At 44.8% G+C, this 24,004-nt stretch overlaps 1 protein-coding gene across 3 annotated transcripts in view; it reads right to left on the bottom strand.

The window, feature by feature from the left end:
• RRM2B (ribonucleotide reductase regulatory TP53 inducible subunit M2B) overlaps positions 1 to 23,400 on the bottom strand; it is a 42,123-nt gene extending 18,723 nt beyond the window's left edge. For 2 of the 3 annotated variants that reach the window (XM_004607688.2, XM_055125502.1), the window contains exons 1-6: positions 23,157 to 23,400; positions 11,830 to 11,985; positions 7,513 to 7,629; positions 6,202 to 6,335; positions 5,287 to 5,381; positions 2,407 to 2,540 (exon numbers count right to left, since the gene is read on the bottom strand). In XM_004607688.2, the coding sequence (XP_004607745.2) occupies positions 2,407 to 2,540; positions 5,287 to 5,381; positions 6,202 to 6,335; positions 7,513 to 7,629; positions 11,830 to 11,985; positions 23,157 to 23,204 (684 nt within the window). In that variant the 5' untranslated portion in view covers positions 23,205 to 23,400. Of the gene's footprint in view, positions 1 to 2,406; positions 2,541 to 5,286; positions 5,382 to 6,201; positions 6,336 to 7,512; positions 7,630 to 11,829; positions 11,986 to 18,889; positions 18,950 to 23,156 lie in introns of all 3 variants that reach the window. The other variant, XM_055125503.1, reaches the window with a different exon arrangement.
• Between the last annotated feature and the right edge of the window lie 604 nt (positions 23,401 to 24,004).

The raw sequence follows: 24,004 nt of genomic DNA, 5'->3' as shown, positions 1-24,004 counted from the left end.
AAAGAAACTTTCAAAAAAACAAAACACAAAGAGTCCAGAGCTGGAGAAAGATGATAGAGGCTGACGGCAAGGTTGAGTTCATTCACATTTCTAAATTATAAAGAAAAGAAAGAATTTTGTAAGTCATCAAGGAGGAAACGGTAGGAAGGACTATGACTTTTAAAGGATTACAAATGAGGATTACTTGGCTTTTTCTAAATGAATCAAGAAAAACATAAAGACCACTGAAAGATAAAAATCAAATCAAAGGCATATTCCAAGGACTATTTTACTAGGTAAGTTGTCATTTCAGAAGAAACCAACAGGGGTGGATAAAAAGTCTTTGAAGAGCTAATCTTGGATTTCTAGTGAAATATCTTCTTCAAATTTAAAAGAATATTTCAAATTATCAAGGCTAAATTTCAAATAAACTACCCTAACGTATATTAAAAAAAAAAAAAGTACTGATTAGCACTGACTAGCAGGGAGATGAGCAAATCAAAGGCAGGCACTGTTAAGTCAGTAAGTGAATAAAATTAAATTTGAGATTTAAAGTAATTCCAACTCAAATCTTGTTTTTGAATTTAAAAAATAATAAAAATCTGGGGTCAGAGAAGATAGTACTCAGGGAAGGCTTTTGCCTTGCACATGGCTGACCTGGGTTCAATGCTTGCTATTGCAGGGTCCTCCCGAGCACTGCCAGGAGTAGGCCCTGAGCACCAACAGGTGTGCTCTCCACAACAAGAAATAATGATAATGATATTATGGAAGAATAAATGATTATAGTTATATGAGAATACCTGTAACAGACATCATGAATTTAACCTATCAGAACTTTTTTTAAAATTAACTACAACAATTAAAATAGTTTATAATAGAATGAAGATGGACACAGTATAATGGAACAAAACAACAACAACAAAGCCCTGAAAAGTATTTTAGTATACTTTATATCCTTATATATTTATGTCTGATTATATCTTTTCCACATATTAAAGAAGATGACACAATTTGATGGGAGAGGACAAATTATTTACTGAGCAGATCTAGAAAACTCCACATACATTTGAAACAAAATTAAGTTAAATTCTAATTTGTTACACTAGGGAGATAGCTCAAAGGGCTGGAGTGCATGCTTAGGATGCAGAAGGCCTGAGTGATCCCCGGCACCCAATGGTACCCCAACATTGCCAGGAGCTACCGCTTAGCACCAAGTGAACAATAGCCCCTCAGCACTGCCAGGTATGAACCCCTCAGAACAATAACAACAACAAAAATCTGACTTTTTCTATACTAACTACATTGATATTAAAGTCAATACTTATCTAAGAAATTTCAATTGCATTAGAGTGCAAAATGTTTTTTAAAAATAAATAAAGCAGAGCAACTGTGTGTAGCTACTTAACTCATTTCTGAAAGCACTGGTGGGGGGGGCATGCAGTGCTGAGGAAGCTCTTCACCCCAACCCCTGGCAGAAGTATTTTAAGATAAATTTTATTATCTAGTTTTCAGTAATACTCATACTGATCTTGATCCTAAAGTTAAGTACAAATCAGTGAAAGAAAAAAAATGTCATTCTACAAAGCATTTTCGGGCATGTATTAAGTACTTCTGCCCATACTCCATCAGACCACTATAATAAAAACTCATGAGAGTTTCGAGTTGAACAAACTGAGTCTCAGAGACGACAAAGTGATTTGAAATGGTCACTTCTCTACCCTGAGGAGCCAGGCTCGGTGTCAGTGAAAGTGAACTGAAGGGCCGTGTGGCTCCAGACTCCAGAAGGAAAAGGAAGAGGGAGGTTCCTGAGTGTTCTGTTTGGGTTTTACCTAACTGCATCAGATAAGGGGTGAGCTGTAATGTGGCAGGAAGTAAGCAAGGGATGAAACAGATGAAAGGATGGGGAAGATGATCCCGCATGGTAGGTACATCCCAGACATGAGAGAGCAAATGGAAAAGAACAAGGAGTATGGAAATGACTTCCAGAGGATCTGAGCTGGTGTGAGCAGTAGATTTGTTTTACTCACTTTGGGGGTTTCCCAGGCAGCGCTGAGGGAGTCTGGAGGCCACCCCGGCACTCCTCCTACCAGGCCTGCAGCTCAGGGACTTTCATGCCCCAACCTGCATCCCAGTCTTTTGAGCGATTTTCCAGCCCTCCTACCTACAGATTTTCAGAATTTGTCTAGCAGGTTTTGGGGTCCTTACTGAAAGATACCCTGTGCAACCCCCCACCCCACAAACACACACACACGCAACACACCAAAAATGTCTGGACTGAAGATAAAGTGGTCTCGGGACCACCTAACTCACGGAAGAGCTATTTTCTTATATTATCAGGATCCTTGTGTCAACCATAAGAACAGACAGAAAAATAAATGAACTCAACATAAGAACAGAAACAGATAACTAGCACACTTTGCTCCTTACTTCATCTCTGCTGATGAGTTCATTGGAAAAGGTGAGTCCAGGCATAAGACCTCTTTTCTTTAGCCAAAAAATAGCAGCAAAGGATCCCGAGAAGAAAATTCCTTCAACAGCAGCAAAGGCCACCACCCTTTCCCCTGGAGACATAAAACAGTTTCACTTTCTGAAATACTGTACACTGTGGATGTTCGCCTGCTGACAGGAATGCATACACATTTTTTCCCTCATATTTTATACCAATACTGCAACTGGATCCTTGGCTAAGAAGGAAACAAAACCCAAACGTTAGTGTCATGACTGAGGGGTTTCAGAAAGCAGTTCGGCATCTCTCTGCACTGCAACAGGGAGTTATGGCTACTTCCAACCCCAGGCAGGCTGAGGACCAAGAGAACCTTTGAGCCTCAGCAATGAGCCAGCTCTGGTGCATGTGTGCGGGGTGGGAGCAGCAGACGGAATAGGACATACATGCTGGGGGTGTTGGTGTAGACAGGCGATCCTACAGCTCGGCTGTATGAGCAACTCCAAAGACACTGCCAGGAATCCGCAATTCCAACACAAACAGCGTACGGGGTGGGGCAGATAGTACAGGGGTTGTGGCACTTGTGGTGCACACATCTGACCCAGTTTGCTCTCTGGAACCACACATGGCTCTCTGAACCCCACCAGTCGCGATCCTTGAGCAGAGTCAAGAGTAAGCACTGAGCTCCCCAAGGTGCGGCCTCAAAAGGCAAAAAGTAAATAAAGTTTATACTCATTCCTTCTCTTCCTTCATTGTTTTTGGTTTACATCTGATAGGACTCAGGAGCTGCTCCCAGCTCTGTGTTTCTCGGTCCTCCTGCTGGTGGTGGCCTGTGTGGCTTAAACCCGGGCCTCCTTCATGCAAAACATGTGTTCAACCCACTGAGCTCTCTCTGGCTCCTCCTCCCCTTTCAAACTACATATATAAACAGATTCTGGATTTTTCTGGGGGGGATGGTGCTTTGGGGTCACACCCAAATGTTATTGGATTTTAACTCACCTATAAAGCTGTCTGCACTAATCTATAAAAAATATAACTTGTTGTAAACTGTTTCTTGCTCTAGTTAAGAATACTATTCTTGGGGCTGGAGCGATAGCACAGTGGGTAGGGCATTTGCCTTGCACGCGGCCAAACCGGGTTCGAATCCCAGCATCCCATATGGTCCCCTAAGCACCGCCAGGGGTAATTCCTGAGTGCAGAGCCAGGAGTAACCCCTGTGCATCACCAGGTGTGACCCAAAAAGCAAAAAAAAAAAAAAAAAAAAAAGAATACTATTCTTTTTATTCTGTTTTGTTGATTTTTTTTGGGGGGTGGGGGGCGGTGGGAGGCCCATACTTGGTGGTGCTTGGAAGACTATATGGGGTGCCAGGGATCAAGGCCAGGTTGGCCACGTGCAAGGAAAGTGCCCTCCCCACAGAACTATAGCTCTGGCCTCAAGTCACTAATTCTAATTTATTAGGGAGGTGAAGCTGAGACACGTCCAGTGGTGCTCAGGGCAGAGATTCCTGGCTCTGTGCTCTGGGAACCTTAGGCAGTGCCAGGGATCTGAACTAGGAGTTGAGCCATAGTAGCTGCATAAGGCAAGTCCCTTACTTCCAGCATCAGCATCAGCCCTTACTTCCAGCATCAGGAGTCGCATTCCCTGAGAAAAGGCAGAACCAAGCCCAGAGCACTGCTGGGTACGTGCAAATCCAAATAAACGTTAAAATACAATAGACAGCCTGAGAGGTAGTGTAAAGGCAAAACTGACGCCATGATAGGCGGCAGAAATAAGCAAAATCGGCTAGGCCTCAGGTTCAGTTACGGGAACTAAAACAGTTTCAGTTTCCCATCAATGAAACAATGCGTAACTAGCCAACCTGAACCCACCTGGGAAAGTTCCTGGGCTCAGCAAGTGGGCTCATTTAATCAATTCTCACAATGCCCCAGAAGCTGCTTTTTTGTTAACCCTAAAAGAATGAGAAGTCTATTTATATATTTATTATTTATATATTTATTTATAATATACATGTATATAATGTATGATATACATTTATTTGTAAGTACATTATATATTCATTTATTATAAATGTTATACTTATTATTAAATTTTATTGTATTTATCATAAATATATTATTTATAAATATATAGAATATATTTATATATTTATTTATATAAAATTGGTACTAATACTGGAAATTATTGTTCAATTGTTGCCTAACCACTGTCACCCTAGACACTTGCCAAAACACCTTTGCTTGGTAACTAAGATTCTTTTCTGAAACAATAAGGCATGTACTGCTTATGTAATCAAACCCTATATAAACTGCTTGCTGCCTGAAGTCGGGGTCGCTATCAATAGACCACTCTGTGGGTGAGATAGCTGACCCCAGTATACTGGAATAAACTCCTACTGCTTTTGCATTATCAAGTTCGTGTTTCTGTCCATCTCACCACTTGGGAACCCATAATCCCGGGCTTAACAGTAGTAAGGTGAGGTAGTATAGGGGTGAGTACTCCTGAAGCACTCCTTGATATGGCCCCCACAGCCCCGGAAAAAAAAAATCCCTAAAATAAACATTCCTGAAAGCAAAGACAGACTAATCCCAGTTTCATCTCATCATATTCTATGTCACTAACTCTTAACTGGAACTGTGCATTGAGATGTCCACCTTTCAAGTTTCAACTTATTAAAACAGACAACAGCCTTAGATGTTTTTATCATGAGCTTCTAATAATTAGAAATCACAGTTCTGCTAAAGGCACACACAGATATTTGCTGCTCTTTCCTGTACCTTAACTTTGATTGGTACCCAAGAGTCACACCATACAAGTACCTCGGATTATGAGGCGGACTGTGTTTCTGGCAACGAAAAATACATACCAAAAGTAGACTGTCTGTCTGCTATCCACCGCAAGGCCCAGTCTGCCTTTTTCTTAACATAAGGCATCGTTTCAATTGCATTAAATAGAAATTCCCTGTATGAACAAAAGAATGAATGGCAAAGTTATTTATTTTCTTTTCTTTCTTTTTATTTTATTTTTGTTTCTGGGTCACACTATTTTGGGTCACAATGCTCAGGGGTTACTCCTGCTTCAGCACTCAGGAATCATTCCTGGCAGTGCTCAGGGGACCAAATGAGATGCTAGGGATTGAACCTGGGTTGGCCGCATGCAAAGTAAGTGCCTTACCAGGCATGGTACTATCTCTCCAGCCCTCACTTATTTTTCTTAACTGGAATAAATTTTTATAGACCAATCAGGGAGAATATTTGAAACTCTCTGGTATGCAGTTTTTTGCATTTCTGAAAATTGGAATAGACATATAAAAAAGAAAGTAAACTAAAATTCATGGTTTAGATATAGTCTGATTTTAAAAAAATGACTAAATTTGACTGTTTTTTTTTTTTTGGTTTTTTGGATCTCACCCAGCAATACTTAGGGGTTATTCTTGGCTCTGCACTCAGGAATTATTCCTGGTGGTGCTCAGGGGACTCTATGGGATGCCAGAAATTGAATCTGGATTGGCTGCATGCAAGGCAAATGCTGTCCTATCACTCTAGCCCCCAAAATGACTAAATTTGAAAACTGAACTGCTAAACTGAACAGTTCAGTTTAGCAGTTCTCCACAGTTTAGCAGAATCCCACAAAAAGTTCTATCCATTTTTTTAATCTGACAAATTAATAAGAAAAAATATTATTCTCCTAAGCTCCCATAGTTTTATTATGGAACAAATCTTGCTCTTAACATCATCAAGCAATGAATAAACCTTTGAAAATAAAATACTACACGCAATACCTTTCCTTGGGATCTCTGATGTAAGTGTCTATTAGCAAACTGTACATCTCTGAATGAACATTCTCGATGACAATTTGAAAGCCATAGAAACAGCGAGCTTCTGGAACCTGTACCTCCTGGCTAAAACGCTCCACCTAGAAAATAAGGGGGAAAGATCTAATTCTATGTGTTCTCATTAAGCGCTGCAAGTCAGAACTTGTAAATCAGAATGATCATCCTAGAACTCCCTGCCATGGGCCAGAACAAGGCACTGACAGGAAGCAGGACACTTGCTTTGCACTCAGCTGACCCTGGTCTGATCCTCAGTACCACATGTGGTCCGCCAGACCTGCCAGGAGTGACCCATGGGTGACCTCTGAGCACAGAGCCAGGAGTAAGCTCGGATCACAGCATAGCCAAGTGTGGCCCCTTCTCCGACTCCCTGAAAAAAATCTCCTGTTATGCCAGAATAGGTTAGAGAGACATAATGGGTCATTTAACAAGTCCTGTTATTTATCTACCAAACTTCCACCCCAAACTCTTTGCATGCTATATTGTTAAGATATTTAATGAATTGACCTAAGAAGTGGAAACAGTGATTAGGATGCCTAATAAACTCAGCATATCGACTGAAAATGAGCCATTTTGTAGAACTAGCTTTTAAATCATCACTTTGCTACAGTAGATGTAGATCTACTGATGCCCCTTACAACTCACAAGTACTCGAACTGATTCTTTTCATTCTGTTTAGCCAGAAAGCAGCTCTCCTGACTAACCACCCTGCAAGGTTTAAAATGGGGAGCCATGACCCAGTGCTCTGCTACAGTGCTCCAGAGGGTTATGAAAGCGCAGGTTCTCTAATTAGGGTCAATATCTTGGGGTAAAAGAAATCAAACTCAGGGCCAGAGATACAGTGCAACACAGACAAGGGGCTTGCCTTGCCCCAGGTTTGATTCCGTTGATCCCCTTTAATCCCATTTAGTGCCCCAAGCCCGCCAGAAGTAACCCCTAAGTGGAGAGCCAGGAGTAAGCTCTGAGTATTGCCAGGTGTGGGCCAAAAACAAAACCCAAAACAAAACCAAAATAACCTCTTGTCTGTGCACTGGCAATAGTCTTGGTATAATAAGCTTGATCTCAGGATATTTTGCGAGTTAAATGACAGCAATGTATCTTTTCATCTAACGCTTTATCAAACTTTTATTTTCAATGGATAAGCTTCATCAAATTCATTTCCTAGAAATTATTTTTCAGGCTCAGTCTCATGATCTCACTGCCATTTTCATCACTGAACTCCTGGATGGGAACACAAAGAAAACAAAGCAAAACTCTTACCAAGTTTTCATTAACAATTCCATCACTGGCTGCAAAAAAGGCTAAGATGTGAGAGATGAAATGCTTCTCCTCTGATTTAAGCTTATTCCAGTGAGGGAGATCCTTTGACAAGTCAACCTGAAATAAAATTTTCAAAAATTTTACCCTGGGGCTAAAACCTTTTCCAAATGCTGGGAAAACAAACTTTCTTTCAAAGTTAAGGAGGGGCATCTTGTTACAAGTAAAACATGAAAAAGTAAAAACTGTTAACATTATTGCTATAGACTAGACATTTATATGCTTCCAAAATTTCATATCTCAAAAAAAAGAACAAGATTAGTAAATAGTTACTCTCAGCAGTAACTTTTATCACTTTGTGCAGTATTTACTATAGTAGTCAATAATTAGACACCTGGCAAGCAATTGTTTAAACTACCACTCTACACTGTAGCACTGTAGCACTGTCGTCCCATTGTTCATGGATTTGCTCAAGCAGGGCACCAGTAACGTCTCCATTATGAGACTTGTTACTGGGTTTTTTTGGGTTTTTTTTTTTTGGCATATCGAATAAGCCATGGGTAGCTTGCCAGGTTCTGCTGTGTGGGCGGGATACTCTCGGTAGTTTGCCGGGCTCTCCCAGAGGGACGGAGGAATTGAACCCAGGTCAGCTGTGTGCAAGGCCAACGCCCTACCCACTGGACTATCGCTCCAGCGATAGCACCACTCTACATTACTGCCAGTTAATCTACTCACACTCAGAATGTCAAATGTGTAACAAACTGGAGGGATTTTTGGTGGGTGGAGTGAGGGGATTTGGGCCCCACCTGGTGATGTTCAGGGGCTATTCCTGACTCTGCACTCAACACTGACTTCTAGAAGTGACTTGGGGACCATATTTTAAACTTGGCAATCACCTTACCCCTGTATAATCTCTCTGATCCTACAAACTGGGGTTTTAAGCACTGTGTAAAAATCAGCCTTTTAAGAAATTTTTTTGAAAATTTTTACCAGAATTAATCCTTAGAGAGGGGTATTCTAGGGCTTATGGGATATGAATTTAAAAAATAATCTTGAAGCCTGGAACTATAAAATACATAGGAAAAAACATAGTTAATATAATCATCCACTGTCTTTGGGGATTCAATACCAATAGTAAAGGAAATAAAAGAAAAAAATAGAGAAATGTGACTGCACTGAATGGAAAAGATTTTGTTTGCATTTATGTTTTGATTTGTATATGTTTACAAAGAAAGAACTATCACAAAAATGAAAAAAAGCAAATCTGCTGATGAAGAAGCTATTTCATATCATTTATCAGATGAGGGGGTTAATCAAAAAACATATAAAGAATTTGGGCTGGAGAAGTAGTACAGCAGGCAAGGTACTTAACTTGATTGTGGCCAACCCAGGATAAATCCTCAGCAACCCATATGGTCCCCCAAGCACCATCAGGAGTAATCCTGAGTGCAGAGCAAGGAGTAAGCCCTGAGCACTGCCAAATGTGACCCAAAAAACAAAAAACATATAAAAATAAATATATACACATATAAACATATGTGTGTATGTATACATATATACACACACTCATATGTATATTATATATATACATAATTAGATACCTGGCAAGCAATTGTTTAAACTACCACTCTACATTAAAGAACTCACCTCACATAACTCAACACCACCATCACCAAATAAACCAATCCAAAAACAGGCAAAAAGTTTGAATAGGCACTTCTCCAAAGAAAACCAAATAAGAGAGAAGAATGGCTAGGAGGTTGGTCCAGTAAAATATGTTCAATTCTACATCCAAAAGAACAAATGCAACCTGTGTTGGCGTGGATGTGGAGAGAATGCCGACTGGTCCTTCATTGTTGGTGGGAATGCCGACTGGTCTAGCTTTTTTGGAAAACAATGTGGACGTTTCTCAAAAACCTAGAAATTGAGCTCTCATTTTTAATTTTTTGAAAAATACCATTTCTCATATAAATAATTTTTGAGAAATACCACTTCTCATATAAATAATCCCAGCAATACCACTTCTGGGATTATACTCTGGGGCCCAAAAACACACAGCAGAAACTCCATCTGCATTCCTATGTTCATTGCAGCACTGGTCACCATAGCCAGAATCTGGGAGCAAACTGAGTGCCCAAGAACAGACAAACAGATAAAGAAACTATGGCACCACTACACAGTGGAATACTATGTAGCTATCAGGAAAAATGAAGTCATGAAATTTGCCTATAAATGGATGGACATGGAGAGTATCATGAGTGAAATGAGTTAGGAGAGGGACAGATATAGAATGACTGCATTCATTTGTGGTATATAAAATTACATATAGTAGAAGACTAATATCCATGGCCAGGGAAAACAGGGTTAGGAGGACTGGTCAATGGTTGGAACTAACCAAGGTGTGTGTGGGGCTGAAGGTAGGTAAGATACAGAAGAAGCAGTATGACAATAATAGCTGGAAATGATCGGCTGGACAAGATCTGAGGGTTAAAAGTAGGTAAAGGGGGTTGCTGGAGTGATAGCACAACGGGTAGGGCATTTGCCTTGCATGCGGCTGACCCAGGTTCGATTCCCAGCATCCCATAGAGGCAGGCAGGGGGTAGGGGGAGGGGAGTAATGGGAGGGAACCTGGGGACACTGGTGCTGGGAAATGTGCACTGGAGGAGAGATGGATGTTGGAACACTGTATGACTGAAATCCAATCATGAACAGCTTTGTAAGGGTCTATCTCACAATGATTCAATTAAAAATTTTTTTTAAATATGTTAAATTTTGACTAGAGAGATAATACAGCAGGTAAGGCACTTGCCTTGCAAGTAGCTGACCTGGGTTCAATCCCTGTTACCACATACGGTCCCCCAAGCGTTGGCTGGAGTGATCTCTGACTGAGGAACCAGGAATAAGTTCAAATAAAAACAAAGCAAGAACAACAACAACAAAAAAAATCAGTGAATCCCTTTAACCCCACAGTCCCGGATCCACAGAGAGACCAAGCAACCTTCCCAACTTGACAAGATTAGGGCAGAGCTGAGCAGTTTGGCTTGGGAAGGAGTAAAACTGCCTTGTGAAGAGATGGATCCAAATGGTACAGGCGACTGGACAGATGCAAGACACACCCAGGACAAGAATACCCTGGCAGGGCTGGAGTGACAGCACAGCAGGTAGGGCATTTTCCTTGCACGCAGCCAACCAGGGGTCGATTCCCAGCATCCCATACGGGTCCCCGAGCACTGCTAGGAGTAATTCCTGAGTGCATGAACCAGGAGTAACTCCTGTGCATCGCCGAGTGTGACCCCCACCCCCAAAAAAGAAAGAATACTCTGGCAGGTGGCAAACATCACCTTCAAAGATGAAGACCATGACTTCGGAGTTTCAGTTAGACCACAATGCAGTTGCATGCATGGCCAACTTTCCCTCTCAAACAGACACTCTATTTCTCACTTGTTGTGTTTAACTCATTTCCTGCTAGGCAAAGATCAGGTCAACAGAATCCCTGTACAGCTGTCTCTTGGGGCAGCTATGCCAGGCGGGGGAAGAAGGGCATGGCTACTGCAGTGAGCAGGCTCTGGGGAGGGAGTACTTCAGCTCCCTGCTGCTGCTCAGGTTCTTCTCTCAAGTGAAAGCAGGGCTGGAAAAAGTCTGCTCTCATTTTGGGGGGAGAGAGTGGGGGCTACAGCTGCCATCTAATCGACTGGGCTGACCACTGCACACCAAAAGTCTGTTTAAAAGTAGAAATGTGGAGCCGGAGTGATAGCACAGCGGGTAGGGCATTTGCCTTGCACGCGGCCAACCTGGGTTCGATCCCCACATCCCATATGGTCCCCCAAGCACCGCCAGTAATAATTCCTGAGTGCCAAGCCAGGAGTAACCCCTGCATCGCTGGGTGTGACCCAAAAAGAAAAAAAAAATTCGGGGCCGGAGTGATAGCACAGCTGGTAGGGTGTTTGCCTTGCACGCAGCCAACCTGGGTTCGATCCCTGGCATCCCATATGGTCCCCCAAGTACCACCACGAGTAATTCCTGAATGCAGAGCCAGTAGTAACCCCTGAACAACACTGGGTGTGACCCTCCCCCCAAAAAAGTAGAAATGCACTGAAATATACTGGATCTGAAAATCTGGTCCAGGGAGGTGCCATTGTGGGTTGTATTATTTTTCGGTCTGTTTCTAGAAAGCCACCTGATCCCACAACCCCTGGCGCTCTGTGTTAGTCTCAGCAGTGGGCATCAGCTCATCCTTGTCCGTGTATCTTATGAGATAAACAAAATCTTTCCAATGGCTGTTTGCCCAACAAGCACGCCTGTGAAGCTGATGGCACTTACCTCTTCTGCAGTCCAGAAGGAAGCCTGGGCCTGTTTATACATTTTCCAGATATCGGGATACTGGATGGGAAAGATGACAAACCGCCGAGAACTCTTTCTCAGGAGCGGCTCTTCACTTGCCTTGGCTTCACTTTCATCGGTGTCTGCAGAGAGCCTCTTTGGATCAGAAAGAACAGACATCCATCTCATTGCCACATCTGCTCTTTATTCCTAGCTATGGGGAATATTTATGATATGCATCTTTGATTTGATATTGATTTATAGCATATACTCATGTATCCTTTGAACTTGTGGTGGAAAATTTTAAAGATGCCCACCCCTGTCTGCACTTGGGATGAACTTCCCGGTTCTAGTCAAGAAAATGCAGATTTTTAGAAACTCCCCGACTCCCCATAGCTGCTCAGATGTCACGATACATGCAAGCCCCCCGCAATGCCTGAGTATGAAGCAGACTAATGCTGAATTTGCAGTAATGCTTGTGAGGCCACTGCTTCCTGCCGAAGTTCTCAGACACCCTGGCTGTCTGGATCCAGCTCACCAGTGAATAAAAATCTCCTTGTTTGCTCACCATAGATTGTTTTGGTGCTCCTGACTGAGCAAATGCCTGCTACAACCCTGCCCCTGCACTATCTAAATGCCCACATGGCAGAGTCAGTCAGCCCACCAGGGATTCTTTGCGGTGCCCATAAGAGGGATTGTAACTGATTCATGGGGCGACCAGAGGCAGTTATTGAACTTTGCTGAGCCTCATCAGTAAAAGAACAGATGAGGGTGGCTAAGTCTCCAAGTCCATAGTCAAATAGAGCTTTCGACTCTCCTGGAAACAACACTGGCACAGAATGGCTCTGCCTTAAGCGTTTTAAAATATTTTTTTCTTTTTTTGCTTTTTGGGTCACACCCGGCAATGCACAGGGGTCACTCCTGGCTCTGCACTCAGGAATCACCCCTAGTGGTGCTCAGGGGACCATATGGGATGCTAGGAATCGAACCTGGGTCAGCCACGTGCAAGGCAAACGCCCTACCTGCTGTGCTATCGCTCCAGCCCCCTCATTTTTAAAATTTTTTAAAAAATATTATTAAAGAGCCATGATTTACAAAGTCACCGATAGTTGCATTTTAGGCAAACAATAATTCAACACCAATTCTTCCACCAGTATCAACTCCCCTCCCCCAGTGCTCCCAGGTTCCCTCCCCACCCCAACCACTGCTCCACCCCCACCTGTCACCTCGACAGGCTCATTGCAAAGTTTCAGTGCTTGTTACTTGGGCCTTATGTTTTCATTTCTGTTGAATCTGCTTTGGGTCTATGGCTAGACTCCTCACTCACAGCCCTGGGATCACTGATGCCCTGAGCCCGTTCACTTGTTACTTCTCGCTCTTTTCTCCCTCTGCCCCCTAGATTTCATTCCTCTAAACACTGGGGTCAAGGGGGATCTAGACCTCCCCCCTCCCCCCCTTTACTACAATGCATTTCCTCATCCAATATTCTATATTCCACAGCTAAGTGAGACCATCCTGTGTTTGTCTTTCTTCTTCTGGCTTACTTCCCTCAACATGATATCTTTTAGTTCCAACCATGTTGCAGGAAATTGCATGATTTCATCATTCCTTGCAGCTGTATAATATTCCATTGTGTATATATACAATATCTTCATAATTCATTCATCTATTTTTGGACACCTAGGTTCATTCCATATCTTAGCTCTTGTAACTGAGTGCAGCAATGAATGCTGGTGTGCATATGTCCTTTTGAGAGTTTTTATATCCTGGACGTAGACTGCAAAAAGTGGAATTGCTAGATCATAAGATAATTCAATTCTAAATTTACTGTGAACTCTCCAAAATATTTTCCACAGGGGTTGTACCAGACAACATTGCCACCAGCAGTGGATAAGAGTTTATTTTTCACCATCTCCTCTGTACTTATGGCTCTGACTCACATTCCTTATTTTCATCATGCATAGAAAAATTCACACAGATTTCAATACAGTGCCAGGGTTGGGTGTCCAAAGATCTTGGGATGTGCAGGAAACCCTTGGCAGACCTGAGCAAAGGTCTAAAGCTGTTTTAGAATATTCCGAAGAACCACAATTTTTTGGGGGGGTCACACCCAGCAATGCTCAAGGGTTACTCCTGGCTCTGCACTCAGGAATAACTTCTGGCAGTGCTCGGGGACCATATGGGATGCTGAGGATAGAACCCAGGTCACCCGAAGGTAAGGCAAACACCCTACCTGCTGTACTATCACTCCAACCCCCATAAGTAATTTTCTAAGTCTGGACTTTATGGTATGAGTAAGATATGGAAGGTAACAAAAATCATGAAAAAAAGCAGAAAACACTTCCAAAATGTACTCTGAAGAACTCTGACCTATGGGACATCACACAGAAAGCAAAAACACACCTTTTGGCCAACGACGTAGCTCAGTGGTGGAAGGTGGAGTGACACAAGTGTACAATCCCGGATTCCATCCCTGCACAGTCCCCCCCCAGCCCCAGCACACACACAGGTAAATTCACACCCAAAATAACAACAACATCACAGAAATGTCTTCTAATGTACACAAAGGAAACAACCTGAGCATGAGTCTATATTTCCAGGGCATAGTTTTTTTTTTCCCCTTCCTTTCTTTCCTTTTCTTTTTTTCTTCTTTCTTTTCTTCTTATTTTTAAGTATCCCTGGATAAAAGGTTCTCCTCAAGCTATTTTGCTTCACTGAAGAATAATATCATGAGATTGAAAGACAGCCAGTAAAACAACAGCCGGGCCAGAGAGAGAGAGAGAGAGAGAGAGAGAGAATAGAGGTTAGGTACTTAACCACACGTGGCTGTAACCATGATAATGGTTCAAATCCTGGCTCAACTGGTTCCAGAACCTCATACGAATCCCTGAGCACCACCAGGTGTGGCCCAAAACAGTAACAACAAAACCTCCAAAACCATTTGTGTCTACTTCTGGGGAGTGAACAGCTTTGTAATGGTCTGTCTCATGGATATTCAATAAAAACTTTTTTTAAAAAAAGGAGCAAACAATAATACAGTGTAAGCAGTTGTACAGTATAAGCTTCTCATTCTCAAAGTTATACAAATAGCTTTTTCTTACTGAAAAATTAGCTACAGCAATTATAAGAATATTATACATGCATTAAACTATTTAACTTTTAAAAAATACATTTATTTATTAATCTGATACAAGGCCAAAGTTTTTTGGTTTTGTTGTTTGGTTTAGTGATTGAAATGCCAATGTGTTCTGATGTAAACACATCACCAATGCTTCCTGTTTCCTTTGTGCAGAATCCCCCTTTTAATCACCCCGTCCCCAAACTTTCTGTTTGGAAGAATGGGGGGTTGGGCTGCATGGACAGTGCTTAAGAGACATCCCTTGCTCTGTGCTCAGGACTGACCGAGGGCGGTACTCTCTTAACAGACCATCTGCTTTGCCTGGAGTCCAGTTAGGATCAGCCACATGCAAGGTAAGCGCCCACCTCCTGTACTATCTCTGGTCCTTCGACTGCTTACTTACACATAATTGGGTAGAATTTCTGCACTGACTTTTCTTACTGATGGGGCCTGACCTGTGGTGGCTGGCACCCCAAGGCTGGTCCTGGTACAGGGAAGTGAAGTAGTCCGCGTTCTGCTCAGGCGCCAAACAGGACAGGCAAGGCATGTACTGTGCTACTTGACCTACATCCCAAGCCTGCTCAGAAACAATTCATTTTAACTTTTAATTTGTCTTTGATTGGGGGGCCACACCCAGAGGTACTCAGGATAGCTCTGGCTCTGTGCTTGGTGGTCATGTGTGGCAGTGCTTGGGGACCATATGTAGTGGTGGGGATCCAGGAGAGGCCAGCATATTATCTGGCTGCAACACCTGTTTCCCACTATGCCCGGGACTGAATGGGCTAATCGGGCTAGCAAAGTGGGTGTGTCCCCTTCCTCCCTCACTGCTCCATGTGCGTCCATCCTGAAGCTGCCCACTTGGTTTAATGACCTTCCCTAAACAGAAGGACCATTCCACAGTCAAGGGCATAGGAGCAGCCTCGCTCCTGGCTAGAATCCCCAAGCAAGCTCTCAAACAGGGTCAGCCACCAGCAAGCCACGCACCTTAAACCCTGTACTATCTCTCAGACACCCAGATTTTATTTTTCACATCTAATATTTATTGCATTTTGAAAACTTTCAATTTAAGTTTCCAGAGAAACAACTTTCCTTTCATACTCATATACTATCAGCTTACATAACAGTTCATTAAATCACAATTATTCCAATAGAACTGCAACTAGCTTAAATGGAATTGAAATAAGATACCTGATTTTGAAAAAGAATAAGTCAACCAGTGAGAATATACTGATTGGAAGCCATTAAAGTTTTTAATCAGGCAAGAAACATTATCAGGGCTGGAACAATAGTACAGTAGGCTGAGCACTTGTCTTGCATGTGGCCAACCCAGGATCAATCTCTGGCACCACATATGTTCCCCCAAACTCCATCAGGAATGATCCCTGAGCTCAGAGCCAGGAGTAAGCCCTGAGCACCACCGGGTTTAACAACAATAACAACAAAAAACAAAACAAAACAAAAACCCAAAACCAACAACAACAAAAAGACACATAATCATATTTGATTTTTTTTGGGGGGTGTGATTTGGGTTACACCCTATAGTATTCAGGGAAAATCCCCAGTACTGCCTGGGAGACCCTAAGTGGAACTAGGAAGGAGAACTGGAATTTGCTACATAAAAGGTAAGTGCCTTAACCCCTGCACTATTTCTCTTGTCTTAGATCTGTGTTTAACTTCACTTTCACGGGATAGGGAGAGAGGCCAAAGGTCTGGAGCACAGGTTTTGCATGCAGGAGCATTCAATCCCCAGCACCACATGCTCCCCAAGCAACAAGCCAGGAGAAGCCCCTGAGCACCACTAGGTGTGGCCCCAAAATGAAACAAAATATAATTTTTTGGAGAAAAGTGGCTAGCGGGGTTAGAGCGTTAGTTCTTTGGCAGGCAGGGCATTTGCCTTGCACGAGGCCAACCCTGGTTCAATTCCCGGCATCCCATATGGTCCCCTGAGCACTGCCAGGAGTGATTTCTGAGTGCAGAGCCAGGAGGAACCCCTGAGTATCACCGGGTGTGACCCAAAAAGCAAAACATACACAAGGAAAAAAGAAAAGTGGTTAGGTTAGAAGAAAAATTAGATGGAGAGACAAGGCACTGAGTAAGGCACGTGCCTTGCACACAGTCAGTACTGATTTAATTGTTGTGCCCCAAGCCCCTCCAGGAGTGAGCCCTGAATAAGCCCTGAGCATCGAGGGGTATGATCCCAAAACAAAACAAAATTTAAACCTTAACAGGTTGAATTTCATGACAACCAGTAGGCAGCTGGGAATAAGACATCACGTTGGAGACTGGTGGAGCTCCAACTAGCCGTCCCCGTGAGGGAGGAGCATGTTCGGACAGGGATAACATACGGCCAGCACAAGCACCGGCACAGCCTACCGAAAGTCCAGATTTACTTTGACTTTTGACTGTGTTTTGTTTGGGGGTGTGGGCCACACCGGATGTGCTCAAGGCCTAATCCTGGTTCTGTGATCAGGGACCACTCCTTGGCTGTGCTGGGAGGACTGTACGCAGTGCTGAGGGTCAAACCAGCATCTGTCACATGCAAAGCAAGTGCCTTATACCCCTGTTCTCTCTTTGTAAAGGGCAGGTGGGGACCAGAGTGACAGTTCAATGGACTGGGGTGCATTCTCTGCATGCTGGAGCCTTGGGCTCAATCCCCAGCAACATGAGCCCTGAGCAACCAACTGGGAGTATGCTCTGAGCCCCACTTAGTGTGATCCCCTAAATACAGCGTGGCTGGAAAAAGAGGAGCTAGAGGAGAAACTGAAGCAAGCAGCTGAGGTGGCTGCAGAGACTGGGCAGGCTACCAACATCAGTACGCAGAAGGGACAGAGGAAGTTCTGGAAAGGGTCCAGTCTGGGAGTTAGGAAGTACCTTGGTGGGGGGAGGTTTGCAAACGTCTGGGAAGGCTACTAAGACGTATGAAGGAAATTTCCACTGGGAAGGGTGTTTCTTCATGTTCAGGAAGAGGATGATGACAACATCTAGAATTTTTTATTAAACTTGGGAATGCTTAATGCTATTAAGCTTGGGCATATCGTGGCATATTTGATATGCCAAAAACAGAAACAATAATGGGCCTCATTCCCCTGACCCTGAGCACAACAGGGATGAATGGAGACTTTACTGGTGCCCGCTCGAGCAAATTGATGAGTAACAGGATGACAGTGATACAGTGAAACTTGGAAAAAGCTGGCATCTGTATAGTCCTTTCAAAAGCCAGAGCCATAATACAGTGAACAGGGTGCTTGCCTTGCATGCAGCCAACCTGGGTTCAATCCTCAGCACCTTATATGGTCCCCATGTCCTGCCAGGAGTGATCCCTGAACACAGCTGGGTGTGGCCCCAAAACAAAACAAACAAAAACCCAAAAACAGAAGAAAGAAAATGGGACTACTAATCAAAGGAACAACATTTAACTTTGAGAACAGACATAAGCAGTGGAAGGACCCTTTCCTCAGAAGACTCCTGCAGCACATATAAAGCCTACAAACTTCAAAAGTTTCATTAACCAGGGCTGGAGCAATAGCACAGCGGGTAGGGCGTTTGCCTTGCAAAAGGCCAGCCCAGGCTGACCCAGGTTCAATTCCCAGCATCCCATATGGTCCCCTGAGCACCGCCAGGGGTGGTTCCTGAGTGCAGAGCCAGGAGTAACTCCTGTACATCGCCAGGTGTAACCCAAAAAAAGAAAAAAAAAAGGTTAATGAAACTTTTTTTTAACCTCCCCTGCATGTCCTTTAAGATCGTTTCTTCTTCCAATATATGTACCAGGATCACCTACACTGCTAGATAAAAATTACCATCTTGGGGGTGGGGTGGAGAGAAAGAGGAGAGAGAGGAAAGAAAAGAGAGAAAGAGAGAGAGAGGAGAGAGAGAGAAATGAGAGAGTGGGAGAAGAATGAGAGAGAGACAGAGACAGACAGAGAATTGGGGTAAGGCACTTACTTATCTTGCGCACATCGGGCTCCAGTTCCAAGTCCAACACTGCATAAAATCAGCTAAGCACTGTCAGAAATGCAGGAACGATCCCTGAGCATGGCCAGGTGTGGCCTGAACCACTACCCCTCAGCCACCAAAAAATGTCCATTTCAGGAGAATTTGATCTACTTAGTCTGGGGTTTGGGTCCAGAAATGCACTTTTTCTTTCTTGTTTTGCAGTGCCGGGGAGCTGACCCAGGCCTTACATATGCAAGGCAAGTCCTTTACCGCCGAGCATACCCCTGGCTCAATAACTTACCTTCCCCCCCCCCCAGCTTTTTGGGTCACACCTAGTGATGCATAGGGGTTACTCCTGGCTTGTGCACTCAGGAATTGCTCCTGGCAGTGCTTGAAGGACCATATGGGATGAATCGAACTCGGGTCGGCCGTGTGGAAGGCAAATGCCCTAGCTGTGCTATCACTCCAGCTCCAATAACTGATCTTTTTAACAAAGCACTCCAGTTGTTTCTGACTCAGGTGGTCACACTACACCCTGTTATACTGTGCAGGTTCCTGAAACTTTGTACGCTCCAGAGGAGATGCCCCTTCTGAAATGCTACAAAGTGCCAAAAATACCTCAGGTTCACTGTAGAGGTTACTCTTTAACTTATTTGTAGCCTTGGTGTATTCAAAAAGTCTTTTACTATTGACAAACTCTTCACAATTTCCTATGGAATCATGACCCACAACTACAGAAGCAAGGATCTAAAGAAACAAGGTGTTAACTGCATCCTTGTGTCTCAAAGTAAAAAACTTTTGGATCAGAGCCACAGAGATAGTACAGGGAGAAAGATGCTTGCCTTGCACAGTGCCAACCCGAGCTTCAATACCTGGTACTCCATACAGTCCCTGAATCTCTGTATGCAGGGCCCGGAGTAAGCTGTGAGAACAACTAGGTATGGCCCACAAACCCAACCCAACCCAATCAATCCAAACCAAAACAAAGAATCAAACACGCCTCCCCACCCCCCAAAATCCCTTTGGATCAGATGATCACTCAAATTCATTCCAGATCTAAAAATTCTGCCTCTGGGGCTGGAGCAATAGCACAGCGGGTAGAGCATTTGCCTTGCACACAGCAGAGCCGGGTTCAATTCCCAGCATTCCATATGATCCTCTGAGCACCTCCAGGAGTAATCCCTGAGTGCAGAGCCAGAAGTGACCCATGTGCATCACCGGGTGTGACTCAAAAAGAAAAAAAACTGCCTCTATCTGTAGATTGTATCACTGATATATGGATGGTAAGTGAAGTGAACCTCCAGGTCTTAAGTCTGAATGACAGCTGCTGCCAATTAGCACATAAAGAAATATCTAAAATTGTCCCATACAAGGACTTGGTACGAACTGTATTTGTTTAAAAAGCTACAGAAGTTGGGGGCCGGAGCGATAGCACAGCAGGTAGGGCGTTTGCCTTGCACGCGGCCGACCCGGGTTCGATCCCCGGCATCCCATATGGTCCCCCAAGCACTGCCAGGAGTAATTCCTGAGTGCAAAGCCAGGAGTAACCCCTGAGCATCGCTGGGTGTGACCCAAAAAGCAAAAAAAAAAAAAAAAAAAAGCTACAGAAGTTGGGGCTGGAGTGATAGCACAGCGGGTAGGGCGTTTGCCTTGCACGCGGCCGACCCGGGTTCGAATCCCAGCATCCCATATGGTCCCCTGAGCACCGCCAGGGGTGATTCCTGAGTGCATGAGCCAGGAGTGACCCCTGTGCATCGCCGGGTGTGACCCAAAAAGCAAAAAAAAAAAAAAAAGCTACAGAAGTTGGCTTTTTAACTTCTAGAGTTAAAAAAAAAAAGGAGAGCACAGTGGGTAGGACGCTTGCCTTGCATACGGCCAATTTTGGTTGAACCCTCAGCACCTCCGGTCCCTGAGCTCAACCAGGCATGATCCCTGAGCACAGAGTCTGAAGAATACCCTGAGCAACACTGGGCACAGTCCCAACCCTCTCCCTTCCCAAAAAAGCTAAAGGAGTTGGATGGTTTACCATTTGTTATTTACCAAATGTGTAGCACTGTCATCCCATTGTTCATCGATTTGCTCAAGCGGGCACCAGTAATGTCTCCATTGTGAGACTTGTTGTTACTGTTTTTGGCATATCGAATATGCCACAGGGAGCTTGCCAGGCTCTGCCGTGCAGGCGGGATACTCTTGATAGCTTGCTGGGCTCTCCGAGAGGGGCGGAGAAATCACACCCAGGTTGGCCTCATACAAAGCAGATGTCCTACCCACTGTGCTATCACTCAGTCCAAATGTGTACATAATAAAAACAAAATCCAAAATCTATAAGATTGTAAAGAAAATAGGGGTTAGGCGTGAGCCAGTCTGAGCTGAAACTATTAAATCAAACACAGAAATGGGTTTGATATAAATACAAAAAGTATTTCTCTTATACAAATAGTTTAAATGTCTCTGAGTGGTGAGGGATATGCCTCAAAGGACTTGGTAGCCCAGGATTTGAACCCTGGCACCTCCCTATCTCCCCAAATGTGCCCCCAGCAAAAAACAAAAGACACAAAAAGAATTTGCCAATTACATACTTGTACTAATTAGAGGAAGCCAAGGAAGACAAACATGTTAACTGAGGTTTTATATAGTGCCCAGAAATGACTTGGTGGGCTCAATGGGACCTGGGAGCGGAGATCCTCTGCCTGTTTCCCCCAGTCTCCAGTGACTCAAGGTCACTCCCATTAGACACCTCCTGCTGGAGCCAGATAATCTTGTCATTGGCCTACATCTAGATCACATCTAGATCAAGCAGATGGCCTACATCTGCTTCTCCCGGAAGGAGCATAACATGAGGCCCCCATAGCTATGCCATCGGACTCCACGGCAGGCTGTTCCACTCCAGGTGCCCCAGAGGGAGGCTGGTGAGAGCCCTCCTGGCCCCAAAGGACCCAGTCCCAGCAGCCGACCTCCACAATCCAACTGCTGCCACTCTCAAGGCCACTCCTCACAGGCTCTGGCCAAGCCTCACATATGAGTGAACATATTCCTGGACACATCATAAGACACTCCCTACCCATTCTCCATAATTACCACACCATAGTTGATGGGGTTCAGACAGTAGGAAATGAATCATAGAGGGAAATATATATATGTATATATATGCATATATACATATTTTTAGATATATATACCAAAGCTCACATCACCCAAACTTTAACATGTTAGTGATATCCTATAGAATGTCTTAATGGCTCCTGCCAAAATAGAGCAATCTTCACACTGTTTCCTATATGAATACTTTTTGTAAGCATGTTCAGCAGTTCTTCATAACAGATAATACAAAATATATTATTTCGGTTGTGTTTTGGGAGAAGGATTGGGGTTTGGGATGGAAACATCCCGAATTTGGTGGTGGAAAGGTGTAATGGTGGTGGAATTGGTGTTTGAATATTGGGTATAATCAAATACTGTGAACTAACATATAAAATTTAAAAAAATTAAAAGAAAAAATGAAATGGCTTGGCACTTTTCATAAAGCACTCTTTGTATTCTGTGAGTTTCTACCAAAGGATCACTTCACCTTTGTATATCAATATAAAAATGACATAATCTCATACACAGTAGGGGCCGGCGGAACGGCCCCAACCAACTAGCGGGTGCTTTGCGTGTGAGAGGCCCGGGTTTGGTCCCTGACATTGTGCGTTCCCCTGAGAGCCACCAGGAGCTAACTCTGCGCACAGTCGGGGGTTGGGGGTGGGGGCAGCCCCTGGGCACAGACATAGGTGACCCCAAAGCAAACAGGCAGTCAACCGACGGTTAAAATAGCCTGGTCTGACCAATACTGCTCTCAGCGTCCCAGTCGTACTTCCTCTTTCCCTTTCTTTGTCTCTAGGCCTTGCACCTGCCTTCGTTTCCACCTCGCCCGGTGTGCGTGTCCCGTGCCGCGCATCCTTCAGCTCCAGTTCCTTGGCTCCGAGTCGGGAAGCCGTTCTCCAGTAGACGCGCCCCCGCTGCCCTTCCCTCCCCCTGCTTCATCCACACCGAAAAGGGTCCGAGGAAGAAGGGCGCCTAGAGCATCACCCCGTCGCCCTGGGCGCGCTCCGGGGCGGCGCGATGGCGCAGGACGCCGGCTTCTGCTCGCCCCGTCCCCGGCGAGGCTGTGCCGGGCGCCGGCAACCCCCAGACCCGGCTCCGGCGAGGGCTCCAGGCCGGGCCGGCCCCGGGGAAACTCCGCACAGCGACGCCGGCCGCGCCTGGCCAGCGGGGGAAGCCGCACCCGGACATTTACCTGATCCGGCCCGGTCGGGGCCGCAGCGCCCCCGGCGCGGCCGTCCATGGCGCAGACTCCGCCAGAGCTCCCGGAGGGGACGGAGGGGCGCGGACCGGGCACCGCAGGCCCCCCGGCCCCGTCCGGGCTGTGGGTAGCCAGCGCTGCTGCTGACCGCGGGCGGACGGGGCCCGGGGGTCTGCGGGGCTGGGTCCGCCCCGGCCCGCCCGAGAAGAGTCCGGCAGCTGGGCCGAGCCCCCTCCCGTTCCCGCCTGCCCATTGGAGGGTTCTCCAGCCGTCAGTCATCTCGCCCCGCCTCCCGCATCACGAGCCCCTGCCCGCATCGGGGCCCTCCGCCCCTTAGCGCTGAAGAAATCTCCAGGCTCCGGGTTGCAGCAACAGTGCCAGCGCTGGGCCTCTGTTTGACCCACCCCGCTCCGATCACCCATTCGGATCATAAATAGCCCAAATAAATGGAGACTAAATGCCAAGAACTGGGATTTTTGCACACGGAGGCCAGGAATCCATACGCTTGCTTGCTCTTCCTCTCTTTCTAATTTATTGAGTCACTGTGAGATACGCAGTTACAAAGTTGTTCACGATTGGGTTTCAGTCATACAGTGTTCCAACACCCGTCCCTTCTCGATGCATATTTCTCCTGCCACCAATGTTCCCAGTTTCCCTCCCATCTGCCCTGCCCCCACAGCCTGCCTCTATGACAAACAACTTTTCTTCTCTCTCCTCGCTCTCTTTCTTATTTTCCTTTTAGGCACTATGTTTTCAATACTGTCTTGCTATGAAAACAAAACAAAAAGGGTTTCTACCAAAATATCTGGAAATAAATTCACCACAGATGATTGTTTAAAAAA

This window comes from Sorex araneus, chromosome 2, assembly GCF_027595985.1.
Source record: "Sorex araneus isolate mSorAra2 chromosome 2, mSorAra2.pri, whole genome shotgun sequence".
Classification (NCBI taxonomy): Eukaryota; Metazoa; Chordata; class Mammalia; order Eulipotyphla; family Soricidae; genus Sorex; species Sorex araneus.
The sequence above is the reverse complement of the archived record's forward strand: the minus strand, read 5'-3'. Positions and strand labels throughout refer to the sequence as shown.